Source organism: Equus caballus, chromosome 8 (genome assembly GCF_041296265.1).
Source record: "Equus caballus isolate H_3958 breed thoroughbred chromosome 8, TB-T2T, whole genome shotgun sequence".
NCBI classification, from domain to species: Eukaryota; Metazoa; Chordata; class Mammalia; order Perissodactyla; family Equidae; genus Equus; species Equus caballus.
This window is the reverse complement of record NC_091691.1, coordinates 84503059-84526087: the sequence shown is the minus strand read 5'-3', so window position 1 is coordinate 84526087 and position 23029 is coordinate 84503059. Positions and strand designations below refer to the sequence as shown.

The 23029-nt window shown below is 41.8% G+C and overlaps 1 protein-coding gene across 25 annotated transcripts in view; it reads right to left on the bottom strand.

Moving 5' to 3' along the window:
- Positions 1 to 7179: 7179 nt before the first annotated feature.
- ZNF532 (zinc finger protein 532) overlaps positions 7180 to 23029 on the bottom strand; it is a 108195-nt gene continuing 92345 nt past the window's right edge. For 11 of the 25 annotated variants that reach the window (XM_070275797.1, XM_070275790.1, XM_070275798.1 and 8 more), the window contains 3 exons: positions 13238 to 13350; positions 11048 to 11195; positions 7180 to 9168 (listed from right to left, as the gene is read on the bottom strand). In XM_070275797.1, coding sequence (XP_070131898.1) covers positions 8674 to 9168; positions 11048 to 11195; positions 13238 to 13350 — 756 coding nt within the window. In that variant the 3' untranslated portion in view covers positions 7180 to 8673. Of the gene's footprint in view, positions 9169 to 11047; positions 11199 to 13237; positions 15985 to 16971; positions 17062 to 23029 lie in introns of all 25 variants that reach the window. The other 14 variants (XM_070275788.1, XM_023647889.2, XM_023647890.2 and 11 more) reach the window with 4 other exon arrangements.

Sequence of the window (23029 nt, the reverse complement as noted above, 5' to 3'; positions counted from 1 at the left end):
ATATTTAAAATACTATTTAAAATAATGTATTTCAAATACTAATATATTTAAAATACTTATATTTAAAATGGCCCATCATAAAAACTCAAACATACTAGCTATTATTATCTTTATATTCTAAACAGTTACTACACCTGGCAGATGATAATATATATACCAGACACCCAGATAATGTATATACAAGGAGGCCTTGCAGTGTCTGACCTGTAGTAAACCCTTAATAAACAGAAGCTATTGTGGTAATTTATTATTACTCTCTGTCATTGTTATTGGCCTAAAGAAAAAAGATTCAGGCACACAGCTGAAATAGTTAGTGCTACTGGGCAAATAGGTCCTTGAAAAAACAGGCCATTAGATCCAAGTTACAAAGGGGCAGTTTTAAAACAATAATAAAGAACTTTCTAATAGTCAAAAGTACCCAAAGATGACCTGGGCTCTTGCAAATAGTATAGAGGTCTCGAAGTTTGGAGGTGTTCAAATAGTGGTTGAACGTTGCATGTGGGTGTTACAAGATTTAGCATCAGATGGTCCTGATACAAACGACTTTTAAGGTCTTCTCTGCCCCTCCAACCTCTGAGTTTACCTTCAAAATTATTTTCTGCCATTAACGCCTTGGTTGTTATGATGCACCTCGGAGGATATTCTTAAATTGAAGGAGAAATTGAAAGTTCAGTGCAAAAAATGAAAGAGAACATCCAACCTGGAATTATATAGAGAAAGCAATAACTTGCACTAAAAAAGGAACTTAATTTGGCACCAGAAACCAGGCTTCAAGTCCTGGCTCTGTCAGAAGCTGGTTCAATTTCCCCGTCTGTAAAATCATAAAATTGTAAGATCAGCCTACCTCGCACAGTTGTTTCCCAGTATTACATTAGAGCTCTTGAGTCACAAAAAATATTCGTTAGCATTAGAGCTCGCAATTCCAAATGCGCCCTGTGCTTGACTCTATGTTAAAAAAAGCTGGGGGAGGGGGAGGATTGAAAACACAGGAAGTTTAGGTAATTTGAATATTTAGGAGTGATTAAACAGAAAAACCTCTGAAATCTGGATTTATTTCCTAGACAGTTGTTGATGGTGTATAGTTATCAAAAATAAGAATAATATTGCTTTATAATTCAGTGTTAAATACATCTTTTCTCAACTAGAAAAAAAATAATGAGAATATATATCCACGTGTTAATCATTAGTGGGGCTGGCCCTGTGGCTGAGTGCTTAATTCCGTGTGCTCAGCTTAAGTGGCCTGGGGTTCTCCAGTTCAGATCCTGGGTGCAGACCTACACACCGCTCATCAAGCCATGCTGTGGCGGCGTCCCACTTGGAAGAACTAGAAGGAATTACAACCAGGATATACAACTGTGTACTGGTGCTTTGGGGAGAAAAAAAAATTGAAAAGTGACTGATTCTGGCTTTAAAAAAAAAATCGTTAGTAATAAAACCGACCTACAATGATTTTCAAATATTATCTAAACAAAAAGGAAAAAAGAGAATCTTACTTTTGTGTAATTAATAGCTCAAGATCCCACTAATTTGTCCCAACTCCTGAGAAATAAAATTATGACTAGTCAAGGTTCAGGGAGACTCAGGTGATTTATGAAGACATTGTAGGCACCTGTTTTATGCAGGGCAATGTGCCGGGTGTAAAAATAGGACACGAAAATAAATAACACCTTCCTTCGCTGAAAGCAGGTCTTCATCATTCCTGAGGCAGCAGCAACCAGCTAGCTGACGCTATTATTAATGCCGCAGGCATTTTATTCACGTAACTAGCTCTATGGGGAAGGAAAGAGCATTAGGCCTCTCATCGTTTGGCAATGGGTTTGAGAAAACAAGGATTTGTCTTTGTTGACAAGAATAAGGATCAAGCTGATGGGGAAAATGTAACTAATATCTGCTGCTCTCAGGCTGCAAAATGAAAACGCCTCTTGCAATGAGAGGAAATGGCAGATCAGAAAGCAGGCAGTGTTCCTGGAACAGCTCAGGACATTTATCCAGAGGATGGCAGTCAGTTAACAAATAAGCATATAACGTCAGGAGTGATAAGTCCTAGGGAGAGAAATAATGCAGAGTAAAGAAATGGAGAGCAGTGAAGCGGGTGTGGGCCATTGGTGGGTTCGGGCACATCTTAGTCAGGTGACCTGCAAGGGCTCTCTGAGCCAACTGGAAAGAAGAAAAAAAGCCCACATGGGAATAACTACAGAGGGAAGAACATTCTAGGCAGAGGGAACAGCAAGTGCCAGGTCCCATGAAGGGAATGTGACGAGCGTATTAAAGGAACAATAGGAGGGAGCGAGGTGGAGGTGGGAAGAAGTGGTAGGAGGTGAGGTTGGTGAAGTGACCGGATGCTGGGGACGGACGGTCTGCTGGGGCCTCACGGCTACTGAAAGGCACACACTTCTGCTTATCTCGGTAAGTCTCTTCTAAAATAACTGATAGTGTCATGTTGTTTGGCTGGTGTCTTATTCAGAGGGAAGCAAGAGGCTGAGCTTTGGAATGTCCCACCATGATGTCAGCACTCCCTAGGTTCAAGATGGTTCGGTGGTTCCTTGAAGGCAGACTGATTCCCCAGTGAGCAGAGATGCGGAGGAATGTCCACATTCTTTCCTCCCAGATCTTGGTCCTTCCCTTTCCCTGACCAACCAGTGCAATTCACAAGGTCACTCTCCATCTACAATCACTATGACTATTGCCACCACGCCACTAGAATGAATGAATGAAACTGTCCCTGCTTCTTTGTATCACCTACTAGAGAGTCAAAGCAAGAGCATCATTTTGGCCACGTATTGGTCATCCCATGCCTGACATTAGGCGGCTAGGGGTCATGAAGAGTGACCTTTTGGTTTCTGGAGTAGGAAGCAAGATCCCTCTCCTCCTGAGATTCATACAACGGCAGATTCCCCAATCCTGGAAGGGGATCAGATGCTGAAGTGACAAAATCAAGATAAAGGTCCACTACTCCTGCTTGGAGAAATATCTTCTACCCTTCCCAAATAGAGTCGTTCCCTTTGGCCCTTGCACTCTGCTTTCTCCCGACTCTTGTCAACATCGCACCATCCTCTCCAATCAGATCTATGCCTTCCTTGTTCTTTTTCATCAACTAAATGTTTATTATCCAGAAATAACCAATCCAATTAAATTTGACTTAACCTGAAGGTCAGAAAATTACTCTTGGGCTAAACCCACACTTTCTGGAACTGAGTTGGAGGTGTGAATGGCAGACTATAATTATAGCTCTCCCTTAGATAAAAATATAGTCTTGCAAAGGATTGTGTTGAGAAACAGACCTGCCATGGTAGTGTAATTTACAATTGTAGCTGTAGAAAAGCTCAAGGATAAGCAGCTTGCAATAAAATAGCAAAGCAAATTGAATAATCAGTTCCTTTAAATACTATGAAACATTATAAATAGTGCTGCTTTATGAGTCAGAACTAACCTCATAAATTGAATTTGGAAACTAGCAAAGAATATTTTCTGGGAAATGCTATTCTGTTTCCTTAAGTAAAAATAACCACTAGGGAAAGGGTATAATTCCAGGATAAACCTGGTAAGGTAATTAGAAAGAAAAGGTAAATGTGGATTCTAGAGTACACTTTTCCAGCTAACAGCCTGCCTATCAGGGGTAAAATGCACATCGGCAATATTACCAGTATAGAGCACATACTTCCAAAAGCGCGTGCTGGGTGTCTGTGAGCATCATGTCTCCCACCCGGTACCCGAGATCATCATTCACCCTGTGCTGTGCCCAGCTCATGGACATTACAGACTATTACTGGGGCTTCCTTGTCCTCTAGGTTTTATTTGGCTTTGGCCAGTGGGAGGTGTGGGCAGGAAATCTTCAAGTGTGAGGAAACAGCTTCTTTGTCATTTCCCTCCCACACCCTCTTGGCTTCACTGTGTCTCTGGCTCTGGCTCTCATCTAGAGGTCCCTGTTCCAGGCTCCAACTCCACCCCTCTCGGCAGACCTGAGGGTAGTAACGGCTCCCCACCATGCTAGTCCCTGGGTGCCTCAACATCCCTTGTTCCAGCCCACAGCTCCATATATAGGCCCTTAATTTCTTTAAACATTTTCTAGTGTGCTATCATGTCCTGCTAGAACCCTAATTCACACAGGATCTAATGCTGGGCTCCCTCACATCTGCCTTCCCAACAAAGGCAGCAAATGCGAGTGAGCAAAATCCCAGAAATATATAGGCTAAGATGATGAAAGTTTTACCATCAAATGTACTGAGTCCTTACTAAAATGTTCACCAAAATCAGGACAGCAGGGAGGGGAAAATGGATGTGAAAAGAGAATGCTCTCTTTTACAGGGAAGACTGACAGTAGCCAAGTCTCAAACTCAGCCTCACACCCAAATCATGTGGACCAAGGCTGGGCTATTCAAAATAAATGGTTTGGGGGTGACGGTGACTACAGAAGTACAACTGGCTAGTACAGAAGCTTCTAATAATCAGAAGAGAGGCTCTTTGCAGAGATTAAGTTCACATTGTCATATAGCAAAGGTTTACGATTAACTCTGTAGGGATGTGAGGCCCCTAATTGCAAAAAGAAACTCCAAGTAAACAAGAAGGTTGAAGGATCCATTTAAGCAAAGAACGACTTATGCCTAAGCGGGAGCCATGTTTTTAAGGTAACTAAGTCTAGGTTCCTTATTTAGAAGATGCATGCTTAACACTAAGAGCTACACTCTGGGATCCTTAGAGCATCTGATTTGCAAAGTGTGTGTGTGTTTGCGTGTAACTAAATGGCATAAATAGCATCCCACACTCAGCACACCCCTCTCTATTTTCAGACCATTCTTTGGGATAGATGAATGGTTCCTTTAAGTCATATTTTATGAAGTTCTTCAAACACATTTTCCTTTTATCCCCTTCCAAGTAGGCATTAAAAAACAATGCTCACAGCATGATGAATATTTTAACATGAAATAATACACTAATCTTGGCCCAAGTTTCCAACAGGAAATCTCCCTGTTGGTCAAAGATCCTGGGATGGAACTCACCAGCCCACTGACCCTGGAGAGAAGCACCCACCAGGGCTTTAGGGTGGAACAGCTGTTCTTCAGAATACTTACTAGAGTAGGAGTCAGGAATTTGCTGAAAATGTGTTTGGGAGGAAGAAGTGATTTATGCCATGGAGTCTAAGCCCACATTTTCCTTTTTCTCATGTTATAAGTTCTTATCACCTTGCTGGCATCCTTCTTTATGCATCACTGTTACTCAGTTATTGATAAAATAACATCATCCAACCAGACGCATTCAAACAAGAACGTATCTCGTATGTATATCTAAAGCACAAGCTTCCCCGTAACTAGCTCTTTCATATTTCTATGTAAGTAATCTAAACCTTGAAAAAAACATCTATTTCAGAAATCACCTAGGTTTGAACTTTCCAATCAGACTTATCCTCTTTCTCTGTATCCCACCACACAAAATCCTCACAATACTACTTCTGAAATGCCACCCACAACTGCAGCCTCTCTCCAAGCCTCCTCTCCTCAGTCGAGTCTGCACGCCCACATGCACTACTGCATTAGCACCACAGCCACACCGACTTACACCTTATTCCTGTGATGGTCATTTATGCTGTTCAAGTATTTTCAGCCTTCTGGGCACATGGTAGAATCACTCTTCCTGGCCTCCTTGTGATTACATAGGAACATGTAACTGGTTTTGGCCAATGAGCTGTGAGAAGTGACCCCTTGTCACTTCTGGGCCAGAGCATTTAATGGCACTTGTCGCAGTCAACCCTCAATGGATATCAAATGTAAACAAGAACTCAGTCTTGTCATAAGTCATTAAGATATAGGGTTGTAACTATAGCATAACTTATGCTGATTGATACACTCTCCCACCACCCATTCTAAACACTGTCACCAATTCATATGGTTATGTCACTCCCCTGTCCAAATAACTCATCTCTATCAGAGTACAAACCCCTTAGTCTGTCCTTCAAGGCTTTTTACAACTTGGCACAAGCTTACACTGTCAGCCTCAGCTCGTACCTCCCTACTAAACAGAGGAAATCGGCTTCCTAAGAACTCACTGAGCAGGCCCGTTTTCTGCCTTTAATCTGATTAGGTCCCGTTTCTCAAATGCCCACATCTACAACCACACAGCATCTACAGCTAATGAAGACTGCATAGAATTCACAAGTCCTAGTGTGGATTTTTGTTCTGCATTCACCAAGTTAACCCAAATATTCATGTCTTTCATTAATGGCTAAGAATCTTCCATGCTAGCCCTTCCTAAATTCTATTCCCTCTTTTGGAACTCATATAAAACTTGTTAGATCTTCACATTTCGTCCTTTTTGACTTCTAACCTCTTTCATATATTTCATCTCTTTATCTCTGTGCTGTATTCCAGGTAATTTCTTCACGATCTATCTTCCAGTACACCGATTCTCTCTTCAGTTGAACCATCCGAATTTCCTCCCAGGGCTACAGCATGGTATGCTGCTTTTCTACCCTGTATTTCAGTTTCTTCTTCATCTTGGACCTGTGGGCATTTTTAAAAAACTTTCTTGGATGCTCAACTAGGCATTTAATAGATGCTAATTTCATATTACCAAGCATTTTTGGGTGTTTTAGACAGACTTTCCGGTTATCTTATAAAAGACATTAGTGCCACAAACAAAAATTCTAGTATCGTGTTTTGCACATACATTTTATTTGTTGAATAAGTGAGTATTTGTCAATATGTACATGAACACACAGGCGAGCACTAGGTTTAGAGCAAGAATATCTGGGTTCTAAGATGCAAAGCCACTTCCCAGCTATGAGGGCTTAGGCAAAGAACTTATCTGAGCTCAGCTTCCTCAACTGTAGAACTAGGCTGTTAAGACCTGTGCAGCCCACCGCACAGGTTTATTGCAAGGTTCAAATGCAGAAACATAGGAAAGTGCTATGAATACAACTTAGGGAAATACAAGTATAAATATAACAAGTAACAGAAACTGAATTTCAAGTTGAGGAACACTTAATCATGCCCTCGGATTATACCGATGGACTGATAGGAGTCAACAAGAATGTGACAAAACCGCCAATTGCTAATGAGAACGAATATGCCCTTCTTCTGAGTGGGAAGAATTTTGCAATATCCTGTAGCCTGTCCCTGTGATTAATCACTTCCTAAACTTCATGAAAACGTCAGAGACCCACCATCAATAACTCTCTCACAGAAGCACAAGGGCCAAATGTCCCACGTTTATTTACATATGAAATGTGTTTAATACAGTTATGATGGATGTAGTGCACCACACCTGACAGCAGCAAGACCTTTTGAGGAACCGAACGTTGACTACAGTATATCATGCAAGTATCTATATATACACAAAAGAATTTCTTTTCTTTAAAAAAAAAAAAGTACAAAACATGTTCAGGGATAAATACAAGATATAAAATGCAAAAGAAAACACAAAACGAAACCCAAAAAATATAACTCTCCCAGAGAACTATAAACGGAAGGGACAGAAGAGTACCTCTGCTGCACTTCAATAAAGCAGAACTACTGATATGAAAGATACTTATTGAAATGACCGAACTAAACCCAGGTGGCTCAGTGCTTAATTGAACGGCCAATCGCGATGCGCAGGCGGCTGCATCGATAAGTCGGTGGTTGAAGTTGTGCATCCCAACTCTAAGTACCAGAACGTTTGGCAGTAGCACCCAGAACAGGAAACGCCAACTCTTTCGACAGCAAAGGGTTAAGTCAACTGTGATTTTTTTTTTCCTGTCAAGAGCCAGAGAAATACTTGATATCTTTAGTTGTGTCTTTGTAATAGTTAATAAATTACATGACAAAAACTTGACTATATAAACCTATTGATCTAACTATATATTTGTAACTTTTACAGTAGTCCAGCCCTTTCGTAACTTTATCTCCTTGTGCTCTATAAGCCAGCCTTGCAAATTTGCTCAGAAAACCGCCAGCCCCCGTTTTTTCCCTTTAGAATAATACCCTTCCTCCCGTTCGAAGATGGAATTAAGGAAATCCACATTCCTTGCTGGATTTCTGGCCTAAGTTTTTATCCACCACCGGGAAAGAAGCTACCTGCAAGGCTGCTTTAAACACTGTTTGGCGTGGCCTGGAAAAAATGCCACACGCGGAGTGCGGTCACGTCAGAAACGCGCACCCCCAGACTTAGAGCAGGCACGTTGAGGATGGTGCTAAGACACTTAAAAGTCCCTAGTGTTTTGAGACCCACAATCACCTACAATTTATGTAGTGAATTCTAAAAATTAAAAACACTAAAAAAGGCATTATCTTAGCCTGTAATTAGTTAACCCATTCAAATCTGTAACATACAAAATGGTTTATTTGAATTCAGGAACTGCCCCTGTTACTAAGAACTCTGTTTTAAAGAAACAGTACAAAAAGAAAAATTCTAACCTGGAAAGAAAAAAAAAAAAAAAAAAATTTCCACTAAATACTGATACAAACATGTAACAAAGAGTATAAAAAGTTATTCATTTAAATATATACAAACTCTTTTAAACTCAAATACTGTTTTAATACTCATCGAGGACATACACGACGAGGTGAAGGTACACTGAAGGAGAGTATATTGCAACAGCCTGGACAGGACTGTTAACTCGATTATTCTGCAGACTTCTTGTAACAAAAATGTCCTTTTTATTCCAATGTGGACAGGGGTTCTCCGTGGGGAGGTCGGTGGCTATTTCTCAGCTGAGCTCACTCTTTTGGATTTGATGAAGGCCATGCCGTGTGTCCGCATGTGAGCATTTAAGGCAGCTTCCGTTTCGAACGTTTTGGCGCACACTTTGCACTTTCTGTCTGACGCCGCGCCGTCGGCCGCGTCGTCCTCGTGGCTGGGCTTGTTCTCCTGCTGACTGTCCTCTCCGGCCCCGTTCTGCTTGGACACCGGCTGCGGCTCCTTCAGCTTGTGCACAATGAAGAGGTGCCTGGACAGGGAGACGTGCGACGTGTAGCAGAGGCCGCACTCGCGGCACTGGTGGGACGAGCCGTCCGACTTGTGCTGAGGGATGTGTTCGTGGAACTGCAGCAGATTTTCGGTGGTGAAGCCACACACAGCACACTTGTGAACCTTGAAAACGTTTATCTTTAGCTTTTTCAGTGGCTGAGTAATTGCTCCTCTGGGAGGTCTGAACTCCAAAACTGGTTCTTCCAACTTCCGCTTGGGACTGGGAACCTTTGAGAAGAAGAAAAACAACAGATGACACAACTGAAACCCGTCTGCTGTGTGGGTGATAAAACGATCAGCTCTCTCGGACTCCAGAGCCGCTGGGAAGACGTGTCCTGGGAGCTGCGGGATCTGGGTTTTCTTACAGCTGCGCGTCTGCCACTGCACCCCATGCTCACACCTTTCATCCACCCCGCAAAAGTGAGCGGAGTTCCCGTGTGACCAGGCATCACTCCGGCCAGTGGGCTAGCATGACCAAACAAGCCCCAGCCTTCACGGGAGGGAGGCTCCAGTGGAGCAGGATGAAAACAAAGGAGTCAATCTACAGTGTGTCAGACACACGGGAACAAACCAGGACACAGGAGAGGGGGATGGCTGTTAGGTCACGTGGCTCGGTCAGGGACGGCCTTGGTGATAGTTGACATCCGAACAGAGGCCTGTCGCAGCCATGGTGCGAGCCATGTGCCCCCACGTCAGGGGAAGGGTCCAGACATGGGGAGCTGTGCGTGCAAAGGCCGAGGTGGGAGCTGGCCTGTGTGCTCAGGGGACAGCAGGGAGGCCAGTGGGGCTGGAGCAGGTGACCAGCTGTGTGCGGACACGAGGCCAGGGAGAGGCAGGGGGCGGACGGACTGAAAAGCACCTTGTGTGAGAAAAAATGTCAGGGACTTGTGCTTTTTCTTTGACTAAGATGGAGAGCCACTGGGGACTCACCTGGAGGGACTGCCCTTTCCTGCCCCCTCGCCATCAGCAGACCCCTTCCCCCGCTGGCCATGCCTTCCTCTTTCCTTTCCAGCTTTCCAGGTCCGACCCACATCAAATCCCCTCACTTCTAGCTCTCCAAAAACCCAAGCCAAAAGAACACTCACTCCTCCCTACTCCCTTTCGGGCCTGTTCACAGGGCACCACTCACACGCGGCCTGGACCAGAAGCTGCCTCTGCACCTACACTGTTTACTTCACCTGCCACCCCGCCCCCGCCATTACTCGAGGGAAGGGATTACAGTTCAATGCGACACTAGTCTGACTTGTATCCTAACGAGGCTCTACTCAGTGGTTAACTCCTTGAAGCACACAGCCGCTTTTACCAGGTACATTCCAGATGCAGCACAGTGCCAACGAAAGACGTCTCTACAACGTCTGCTCAACTGTTGCTTTAACTCTAAAAGCACCTGCACACACACCTCTTTACACAGGTCATCACGTATCCTGTTGTCTGATTCAAGTTCACTATCCACTGGTGTAAGAACGAGGCACGAATTTGTCATGCTATCTTTTATCGTTACAAAGAGAAGCTGAAAGGAATCAATTTTTATTAGGTACCTCTCACAACCGATATGTTGCCAATGAAAAAGAATCTAGCTTTATACACTCCTTCTGGCTAAGAGACAATTTCCATGAGTCAACATAAAATTTTAAAATCTATAAATGTAAAGAGATCCCTACAGCTGTTTTTGGAAGGATATAGAAGAAACCTAATAGGAGCAAGATGAAAGGTCAGAATGGGTGTAGAGGGAGATTACCCATTATTTTATACCTTTATGCATAGTCTGAATTTTTTTTTTTTTTAAGATTTTTCATTTTTTTCCTTTTTCTCCCCAAAGTCCCCCGGTACATAGTTGTACATTCTTCGTGTGGGTCCTTCTAGTTGGGGCATGTGCAACACTGCCTCAGCGTGGCTTGATGAGCAGGGCCATGTCCGCGCCCAGGATTCAAACCGACAAAACACTGGGCAGCCTGCAGCGGAGCACGCGAACTTAACCACTCGGCCACAGGGCCAGCCCCTGAATTTTTAAAATTGTGTAACTGTAGGAAAATTTAAATGGAAAGAACACATGGGAAAAGCAAGTTGACACACTTTTACTACAAAGAGATCAAGTGCAGTGTTTGACCTTGGTATCTTCTTTTATTTCGGTCTCCTCCTCGTTGGCGGCTTCTGCCATTTCTTTCAAGTCCGGGTCCTTAATACCGTGCATGAGTTGGATATGCTTCTCCAGCATCAACCGTTTCGTAAAGGTACGCCGGGAGTCGGGGCAGTGCCTGTGGAGCCAAGACAGGGAGATAACCTACTTGCCGAAAAGTAACTCATGCCGAAGAAGGTACTTGTCGCTGAAAGACCTTCACCACCGACGGTACACTCTGAAGGGTCAAGATGACCTGTATGAAGACCAAAGGTCCAAAGCGAAATAGCCATCTTGCTATAAATCATAGTTTCCAATTGGTGAAAAACAATTTCGCAGCTTTTGTAAAGAGTTTTCTGTCAATTTTTGTGTCCTTACAGGACCAGCCTAATTTGGTTCAGATGGAATATTTATTTTCTAGGTTTGGTTAAAGTATTCATAATTAATTCATAATTCCAGATGGCTTTAATTTTAAAAAGGAGAATATTAAATTTCAAAAGTTTTCTTTACAATGACTCAGAGTGTTCCTTCAGAATTTGCATCATGAGAGGCACTTAATACGAAGAAGGTCCCTCCCTCACCCTTCCTGCCGATGGTAACCATCCTGGGCCACTCTGCCATCAGGAAGAGAAGACGGGGCTCCAGCCCTGTCAAATTCCGCATCAAAACACAAACACAGTATGCGTGATTATAACCACAGCACTCAAACACGTGTTCATTCAGTAGATTAAAACACAGAAAATGGTGAACAGATATCCAAAGCAGGTCAATTATTTAAGTTTCCATTTCATCTTGTGCAAAAATCCCCTGTAGATTATGAATACAATTTTTTTAGAAGATATGAATTTACCATTTTCTTAATAGGGTCCAAAACAGGTAAACAAAAAGTTAATGACCCTGGTGATTACAGACACTATAAGGCAGACACCAAGAAGATCACAGTGAAGGAGGATGACAAGTCCCTCACGGTCTGACACTGAACCATATCTGCTGCCTTTGAAAAGGCTTCTGAGGATGTTATAATGATTGGTCCCAAACCCTGATGATTTCAGGTTAGAGATCCTCTCCAGGGGCTGTGACAGGAGCCGGTACCGACACCGAAGAACAAACGAAAGGAGCCGGACAATCCCATTTTACTGCTTGACACTGACTTCACCAGGAAATAGACAAAACCCATCAGATGAGGGGTTAGGCCTCGCCAGACTTCCTTCTCATCTGCTCGGTCCTGGGCTTCCTTCTAAATTCTCTGATGCTTTCAGTGTGGTCTCAACATACAGACTTTATTTACGGAATGTTCTCATCTCATCGGAATCACTCCCAGCTTCAATGTCATTGAAGGAGAGTCTACATCCCTATTTTCCTACCCAAGAAATTTTCCCTAACCAACCAAGACACAGTAAAACCCCACTGATCTAACAGCCAAGCTTCACCGCCTCCTGACCACATGGTACACGGAGCCCTGCTTTCATCATGGTCACACGCTACACACTGGCCACATGACTTCTGGGTCTTTTAGTCCTCTCTCTTTTATGAGAAGCGCCTTAAAGTAAGTGACCTTGTTATATCAACTCACTTTCGGCATGTTCTAGTTGAATGGGTGATAAAGCTTTTTCACTAACCATAATATAACAAGTTCTAATCTTCAAATACACAAAGAAGTCACACACGACCATGCACTGAGTGCTATGACGGTCCAACAGTGTGTGCTGAGAAAAGGCTGCTCTGCATTAGGTGGTGGGCTGCAGCCAAGGGGCAAATGGTCTAGCCTAGGACTGACTCCATGACCGGGCTCTGTCAGGGCCTGCTCCAAACCACGGAGTAAATCAACCAGCCAAATCAGCCCGCCGATGCTGGCAACTCACTGTGTGTATAGAGACCAAAAAGCACCTGGAAATCAATCACTTCTCCAAAATTCTCAGTAATAAAATACATACGCCTGGATAACAGATAAGAACATAGGAATGTACACAGGGTATGCAAGAAACTGCTCCGTTTTACTTTAGTATTTTTAAGCATTACAACCAAGAAACTGTATGTCAAAACAGAATATATTTAAGAAACAAAATCTATAAACTGGAGCAGAGGATGTGGAGCAGAAAGTAATGGCAAAATACGAAAAACCTTGGAGAAGTTCCAGCTTACTCCTTTCACTGTGCTTCCACATTAGAAACTACGACTTACGAGCAGGTATAAACTTTCCTGATGCCTTTGTGCTTGATCCGGTTGTGACGGCACAGGCTGTGCGAGGAGCTGAAGGATTTGTCACACTGGCGGCAAGGGTGCTTCTTCATTTGCTTTATCAGGAGAAAGGAGAGAGAAAGTCACTGAGAGAACAAAACCAGAAACGCTTTAAAAACTAAGAAGTCTTTCATGATAGCTTAAGTTAATCATGCTTATTTAACAACACAGTAACCAAACTAGAAGGTTCTTTTTAAAATGTAACAAAAAGGGAGGGTAGGGCTGGGGTAATCGTGAAGGGGCTACTTTCTAGAGAACGGGGTAAACTTTATCAGAAGAGTAAAAAATTATGTATTTTTTTTTTTCTCAAAAACACTTACATTTTTGATTCAACACAAACACCCAGATATTTGAAGAGAAAACATTACCTAAATTTTCTTTGCAAGAGATAGAAATGTTATTTTTAAAAAAGCAGATAACATACGAAAACATAATTCTTCAGTAAACACCCAATGAGTTAGTGTTATATCTAGAAAGCATATGTAAGCTTGCCAATGTGCCATTTTAAATTAAATCTCTGGCTAATTTTAAACATTTTAACTTTTCCCCCTAATGATTAAGTAATTATTCCTTCTATGAGGAAAGAGTTTGCCAGAAGGTCTTTCGTTTTAAATAACATCATTTGGTTATCTCAAGAACAAAAAAGTTTGAAACCACTTTATGGAGATTGCCTGGTGGTGTATGTTGGGTGTGTGAGCGCATTTGTATACGGGGTAGGGGGGAACTCAGCGAGAGAGTGCGAGAGAAAGCTATCGAGAGATATAAAATCAAAGTTAAAAGTTTCCCTCTTTAGCTATTGCTAAGACATAATTATGTTAATTCAACAGATTCCCATGTGGAACCTTTGAAGTAAAATTAGTGGGTTAACTTTAAAACAAATTCTTTGGTGATGATGTGCACTGCAGTCTGGAATTAAATAATGTCACATCACAAGGAAATTCAATCAAGAAAGAACTGTCAGCCTCATGAATGGAACAAAATTTGGCTCAACCCTCATGAAAAACAAGGCTGAAGTAGAAGTAAGTTCTCATGCGAAATAGCATTCCTATTTTTGGCAATAAGAGACAAGCAACTGTGAGCTAAGTGATAAAGAAATGATAAAGATTTTTATAATTATTTTTACACTGATCACCTGACAAATGTGTCCTTCTAGGAAAATCTGTTTAAGTGGTTGAGAGTTTGGCTCTGGAGTCCCAGAGACGGGCTGGGACTTGTCTCCTTGCCTCCACTGCTCACAGATCATGTGACAGGGGAAAGCTTCCCAACCTCCACAGACACCCAGCCCCCAGACTGTAGGGTGGGCGTCACCACAGCGCCTTCCTCAGAGGGTGCTGGGGGACGGGGGGACGAAAGGGTGCCTGGGACACAGAGACATCCTCAATAAAAGTTCTTTTATTAATAATAGTAAAGTTACATAACCAAGTTTCAACTAAAAGAGTAGAAAGTACTGTCTTTTATAAAGCAAATCAGTCTAGCAGGCGTTCAAAGGGTCTTGAATCTAGACAAGGGCAAAGGAGTGTGCTGCTTCTCCAAGTTAAAGACCAAAATCCTACGGTTGCTTTTATTGTTTTCCTAAGCACATCGCCTCTGGGATCCATGCACAGATACCCCAGATTATAAGAGTCGTCTCTGGGAAAAAAGAGGGAGAACAAAGCCAATAACCAGGTAGTGCCTCTGAGACACAGTGCCCCTTCTCCCAAAGGTACTCCCTCAGAAAACTGTTGACTGCATAAAACAGACCATCCCCAGTCTCCCGGATTAGCACTTATGTAGCCATAGAATGAATAAGAGGTCTCTTGAGAATAAAGCTTTAAGAAAATAATAGTCAGCCATGAATATTTCTGCTATGCTTCAATAAAGGTATTTAAATATCTATTAATTCTAATTCCCGTGGAATTTTGTGCATAAAAGATGGACAAGGTTAAGATCACCTGGAAGAGTCCACGCACAAGACATCTTTCTAAAAGCAAGAGAGTTGTAGCAAATAATCATAAAGGACGTAGAGAACAGAAATTTATCTTTCCAGCCACATAATAGGGCAAGAGGCCTCAGAGAAACATGAAGTGGATTTTCTAAGATGAAGGATTTAATATTCTATTTCTTGTTATGCTGTAGTTATATTAATATAAAATCAAAGTTTTAAGAGAAATATCAATAAAGAAATCCTCAGTAGATAATAAATTAAATGAAGAGCAGTTTAGCTGAATCAATAATTACTATTTTCAAAAAGAGTCAACAATGTGTAAGATATTCCTTCTTTTTCAACATCTTTATAAAAAATGCAGAAATGAACTGTGCAATCCCAAAACAATGGAGCAGAGTTTCAAAATCACTGACGACAAGAAAATTACAGGTTTAAACACCAGTTTCCATTTCAAACCTGCCATGTTCACATTGGCTAACAAAACAAGTGACTTTCTTCTTTGTTAAATTTTAAATACTAACTTATTTAAACGTGCTTTACTGATTTTCATAACTTATATTTTCAATATTATGATAGTTGATACTACTTTATGAGACAGAAGGCAATTTTTATAAATCACATGAAAATGGAAAAAACAGCATTAAGAAAATGTAAAGCCTATCATCAATGTTTTCAAGGCTTTCAAGGTCATTTATTTCCTTCTGGGGCCAATGCAGTGTAAGCTGATCTCGAGGGAATCAGCGCCTTGAGTAGACTTCATATTTACCTAAAATCAGAAAAGAAATATATTTTTCTATTCTGTTATGAATTATTGTTTGCTTTCAAATAGCACTCTTTACTAAAGAAAGAGTGAACTATTAAGCTGGCAGGGTCTGAAAAGTTTTGTAAAACTTTAGATAAAATATCAAATAAAACAAACACTTGGGAACACTTCCTAAACTTTCTCCCTAATCTCCAATTTTTCCTTGATCTTCACATCCTCTAAGAAAGCAAGCACTGGTTCCTCTTACCAAATTCCTCTGCTCTGAATGCCCTAGCCATGGGCTCTAGGCTGAGCTGCGTGATCTAAAATGCCTCGGAAAGCACTTGGATGACACTTGGTGAATGTGTCTTGGAATGCATGGGCTCTCTCACAATCAGACATTTCCCATTCTGACAACCAGTCCCTTCTTGTCTCTTGGCTTGAAAGGCTCTTTCTGTGTCAGGGGATTTCGAAGAAGTCAGAGGGAGAATCGTCACAACTTCACACATCGTCTCCAGCTTCTCCTGAGATCCCCGCCTCCAGGAGGTATCTGCCTTGCACCAACATGCAAAGGGCCTCCTTAATGGCCATCACACATCCAGAAACACCCACAAGTCTAAGATTAAAGGGAGTGGAATTATTCCCAAACCATGCTCACACACACTCTTCAGCTCTATCATAACGTTCTTTATACAAAAGAAAAAACCAAACCAACTATATCATAGCAGCAATCCCCAGAATTTAACTCCTCAAACTCTGGACCCTTTCACTTGGGAATCTATTCTACAGATATACCCACATATGGCACAGTCCTGCTATAACACAACATATATATAACGTGTTTATGTACCACTGCATGATGCAAAATCAGGCAATAAAACCTCAGGGCTTCCAGTAAAAATGAAGTCAGGGGCCTAACACTCAACAAGTCCGTCAGTGACACATTTAATAAAAACAGTAGCATGGTTTTATGCATGTTAAATGATTAAGAAATACATAGATAAAGTTTACCTTGAAAAAGACCTGCAGTTTGCCTGTGGAACTGGGCATCAGAGGGTTGTGGCTTGTTGAGTTTTTGTGAAGTGGTGGCAGGAGGGTTATCTGAAATTGGAGGGTAGGAGGGAAGTTGTAACACCAGGTGTGGACCGGTGTGACGTTACTCAACCCATGGGGAGATGAGGTCGCTGGTGGAAGTGTGAGGTGTGTGTATGAGTGTGTTTTGTGTAGGTTCCTACACAACTCCATCCACAGTCTTCTGTGCTAACCTAGTGTTTCTGAGGGATGAAATCATATGTGAGCAAACTCGGGCTTCAAGTCATGCTCCAATTGTTTCCTGATACATCTACTGCATTGGAACAAATTTGTGTTTTCAACAGTGTTATAGCAAAACCGACTGTACAAGGTTATTCACTGCAGCACTGTGCATAACGGGAAAAGATGGGAAAAAATCTGGGTCCGTCACATAAGAATTGGTTAAATAAAGCATATGCCCTCACATACAACAATATTCTTGTCACGCAGCTGTAGAAAAGAATGGAAGATCTCAATGCACTGATGTGAAAAGAACTATAATACATATGGTATGCAGAAAGAACGGGTGCAGAAAATAATATTAATAAGCTGCGTTAGAAAGATGTAAAAATGAGAACCATCTATGACGATACCTGCACAGAGATACATAAGAAACTTAGTGATTATGAGGCCCAAGGGTAGCAACGTGGCTTTTCATTGTAGTGCTTCATAATGTTGGGATTTCTGAACCGTGTGAATATAGTACATATCAAAAAAATTTTTTTTCTGTTGCCTCAAAAAAATTCTAAGTCAGCTTTACTGAGGTATAATTTACAAAAACGTAAGATTTGCTCTTTTTAATGTATAGTTCTATGAGCTTTGACAAATGCTTACTAACTGCCACTACAATCAAGACACAGAACGGTTCCACCACGCCCTAAAATCCCCATGAGCCCCTTTATAATCAAGCCCGCTTCCTAAACCCTGCTCGTGGCAACCTGATCTGTTTTCCACCCTCTAGTTTTGCTCTATCTGTCATAGAAAGGGAGCTATATGGCATAGCAGGGAGTTTTCTGAGGCTGGCTCTTTCACTCGGCCTGACAGCCGTGCATTTCCTCCACGCTGCCCTGTGGCCCGGCAGGCCACCCCTTTCGCTGCCGAGTAGTAGTCTGCGCTATGGATATACTCCAGTTTACCCACTTACCAGGCGGAGGACATCTAGGTTGTTTCCAGTTTTTGAAAATTATGAATTTTAAAGCCACTATAAACAATCACATATAGGTTTCGGTGTGAAGATATGATCTTATTTCTCTTGGGTAAGTACCCAGGAATGGGATTACTAAGTGATATAGTAAATTAAATAATAAACTGTCAAACTGTTTTCCAGAACGGCTATACTTTGCATTTTCATCATCAACGGATATGAGTTCTTAATTGCTCTGCAACCTCCCCAGCACATTGTCTGACCATTTTATTTTATTTTATTGTAGCCATTCTAAAGGGTGGCTAGTGGTCTTTCACTGTGGTTTTAATTTGCATTTCTCTAATGACTAACGATATTAAGGTAAAAAATTTTCAATTAGCAGATAAAACACCTACTTATACAGTGTACCTCTTCCTCCAAAGAAAAAGTCTGAACTCTAAAAGTTTTTGTTGTTTTTGTTTTGCTGAGGAAGATGAGCCCTGACCTAAGATCTGTGCCAATCTTCCTCCACTTTATATGTAGGTTGCTGCCACAGCACGGCTGACGAGTGGTATAGGCTCACACCCGGGATCCAAACCCACAAACCCAGGCCACCGAAGTGGAGCACACAAACTTAACCACTATGCCACGGGGCTGGCCCCAAGTTTTTGGCATTTTATTTTTATTTCAGGACACATTTCACTTCCCTGTAAGCGCCCCAAAAATAGAAGCTGTGAATCTTTCATCTCTATATTCCTGGCATTCAGCATACAGAAAATACTGAGTAAATATTTATTGTGTGAATGAATAAAGGAAAGAATAACTGAATACACAATGATCTACTGGAAAAATATGAGCAAGTTCTACAAAGTAATCACAGAGTAACAAATTTAGAATAAAGTGCTGGACATAGAGCACGCATTGCTTGTTTTGGAAGAAGGCTGAGACACGAGCCTGTTTAAATACTGATAGGAGCCTGTAAAAATGAACATGCTGAGGACAGAGGCGAGCAATGAGCCAGTGAGCAGGGAGGCACTCAGACGGGAGGAAGAACAAGGCTTCCTGAGGGGTGGAGATAAGGCCCCCTCCAGAGACAGGTGCAATGCTTAGTACGGTCAGCAGCGGGTGGGTGAGGAAGGGACCAGGAAATCGAAGGAATTCCTGCCCGGCAGCTTCCATTTCAAAGTGAAATATATACGGTACATCTAGATGCTACCGCCTTCATTTCTTCTGCAGCCTTTTCTTTCTCTAATTGTTTCCAATTATAAAAGTAACAAATGCTCATTACAAAATAAAAGAGAAATTAAAGACTACTTCTAATCTCACCAATTGAAGTAACCAGAGTCAACTTCCAGCTATACAGCCTTCCCATTTCTTTTCTGAATATACATATTCATGTGTATTTAGAAGAGTGAATCTATATTATACATATTGATTTCGAACATGATGTACTTTCACTTGTATAACACACAGCTACGCGTATCTTGATGGTTCTACATTCTTCTTAATACACCATACTATTCTATTGTATAAGTGGACCATAATTTAACTATCTTCTATTAATGATTTAGATTGTTTCAACTTTTCAGTAATTACAGACAAAAATTTTTGTAGTCAACCAATTATTTCCTTTGTATAAATTCCTGAAAGTAGTCTTTGTAGTTTAGAAATTGCCAAAAATCTTAAGGTTCTTTGACACTTCTTGCCAAACTGTCCTCACAAAGGACACCACAGATCTAAATGGGTGCTGATTCAAGAGTCTTCAACCCTGGATTATCGCTCTTCAACTTTGCCAACGTGATAGGTAAAATACTACGCTGCACTTCATTTTGTTTTTCCTCAATGCTCAGTGATGTTGGACATCGATCCATACATTCCTGAGCCATTTGTGTTTCCCCAGGGAATTGCCCAATCACATCCCTTCTGCAGTGTTCTACACATGAGGGCAGGGGAGAACGGTAGGCAAGACCAGAGAGCAGACTAGAGGGTCTTGTAGACCACGGTGAGGGCTCTGGATCGTCCATGAGCACAGCGGCAGGACACTCCAGGGTGTGAGCAGAGGAGTTAAGATGATCGGCATATTTCAGATGGGTCATTCTGGCTGCCAAGTGTGGAAGCAGGGAACCAAGGCACAGGCTGTCTGTAATGATCCAGGGGACAGATTACATGCCCCGGGCTTGGAAAGTAAAGGTGATGATAAACGGCTAGATTTGGTATATATCTCAAAGGAAGAGAGCCAGCAGGATTTGTGGATGGGCTGAACGTGGGTGACAAAGGAGAGAAAAGGAGGGGTTAAGTATCACTCCAAATTCTTTGGACTGGGCACCTGGTAGAATAGTTCCCAGTCACTAACTGGGAAAGTAGGGAAGAAGCAGGTTTAGGAAAGGAGAGGAATCAAGAGTTAGGTTTTGGCTATATTAAATTCGAGAAGCTCACTGGAGATCTAAGTAGAGCTGCTAAATAGCTAGTTAGATTCAAGTCTGGAACTCAGGGGAGAGGGCCAGACCAGATATATAAACCTGCGAGTCATTAGGATCTAGATGGCTTTTAAAGTCATTGGCCTGGATGAGAACTTCCTGAGAATAAATGAACACATCAACATTTACAGGCTAGAAAGATGGGAAAGACAGAAGAGCTATCAGTGAGGCAGGATGAGAACCAAGAGAAAATAGTATCCTGGAAGCCTAGCAAAAGAAAGCACTAAGAAGGACCTAGCAGACAAGTGCTTCAGACAGGTCAAGTAAGATGACAACTGAGAAAGCCAAGACCCCTGGGCTTGATGACATGGAAGTCACCAGGGAGCTCGACAAGAGTGGTTTCGGTGGAGTGGTAAGACAAAAGCCTAAATGGGAGGAGAAAAGCAGGGGGTACAAGGATGGAAAACGGTTTCAGGGAGATTTGTTGTAAAGGGAGGCAGAGAAAAAAGGTAGTAGAGGAAGCAGGGTTAGGCAGGTTGTTTTGTTACCCTAAGAGGTACTGTGGCAGCTTTATGATTTTGAGAACGATCTGGGAAAAGCTAAGGTGCAGGAGAGAGGGGACAAGTATTGTTGTGACATCCTCCAGTGGCCAAGAAGGGACTGGACAGAGCTATAAACGGAGGGACAGAGAGTTACCCCTTGTAATGGGAGAGGACAGTGTATATGTGTTCAGAAGCAAAGGGGTTTTCATCTCACCATCTCTCCTTATGTGTAAGGCAAGGTCCAAACTTCTTGGCTTTTGAGACTGCCCACAATCTAATCCTCAACCCATCATTTTGACTCTGTCTCCAAGGACTTTATAAACTTTCCATTCAAAGCAACTCAAACTCAAATCTTCTGAAGACAACGATACCTTCCACCCTTGTTCTGAGACAGCCTTGCCTCTCCTTGAGGCCCAATCCACCCCTCTGGGCTGCTTACCTCTCAGTTCCCTGGTGGGCCTTCCTGACCTCTCCAGCCGCCAGCCTCTCCTTTTCCACCCATATCCCACAGCTACCAGAGCAAAACATGAGAAACCCACATGTCAGTGTGTCACTCTTCTGCCTAAAACCCATCTGGTGTTCTCAGTAGCTTCAGAGAGGAGGGCCTTTGGACTTGCCTACCTCACCAATCCCAATCTGCCTTCATACCTTTTCGAGCACATCACGCTCCAGAACTACTCGTTGACAGTCACTTAGCTTGTCATGCTGGTTTCTACTGTATACATGCTCTTCTTTCTGCTCTGTACATAGGGCGAATTCCTCTTGTGCATTCTCCGAATACCTCTGTGGGTAGTATTTCTTCTGTGAAGCCTTTCCTGGCATCTCCCAAACCCTGCCAATACCCCATGAAACAGTGGTGTTCGAATCTCCACTTCCTTGCTCCTTAAATATAAATCCAATTCTTCTCTTCCATGCATCACAAGCAATTTTAATTTTTAATTCCATTATATCTTCCTGTGACCTCTTTAAAGGCTGGACTACATTTTATTATTGCTCACTCTATTCACAGGGCCTCAACAAGTACTGAGCTGAAACCTGAATTGAAAGCACCTTTCATTCAATATTTAATTATATACCATCTTGTGATTCCTCTAAGACTCTTGTTTTACACCCAGCTCATACTAGTTTTAGCTTTTAAAATATTTTTGCTTTCTTTTTCTACCCAACTGTAAGCATCTGCAGGGCAAGAATTATACTTTACACTTTATTTGTACTCTCCCATAACAAATACTATGCAATTTGATAAATGTTTATAGAATAAAAGAAAGGTGCATACAGAAGAACAAACATGGTTAAAAGTTCAACATTCCCAAGGTATGAATGGACGACCTCTTCTCAATGGCTTCAGAATTGCACATTATTCCTGTAACACACAAGTACCCAGACAAACCAAAGACTTAAAAAAAAGAAAGAAATAGCACAGATTGATAACCTGAACAGGTTTTAAAAATCTATAGTCTAATATGTCTCCTAGAAAACAAATTAGCTTTTCTGCAGAATAGAAATGTACTAAGACTACCTATAAATTATTACTCAATAAAGTTGACTTAAAAAAAAGAAATTCAGTAAAGAAATATGTAACACCATTAGCACACCTATTAAATAAATAAAAGGTATAATTTCACTCTAAGCATTCTTGAAACTTTTCACCAGGGTAAATAAAACTAACGTTTCCTAGGTATTTAAGTTTATTCATCTATTTACGTTAGATCCGAATATAGTCAGTATGTACCCACAAAACTGGAAAGCTTTTGCTCCCTTTATGTAAATACTACCTACAGTTACAGATGATAAATCATAAGAAATAAACCTGCTTACCCAAACCACCCATGCTCTCTTAGAAACTGGTCTTTTACACCAGCAAGGAGGCTTCCCCTGAAGTTTGGAATACTGTGGGTCATAAATTCTAAAGTCCT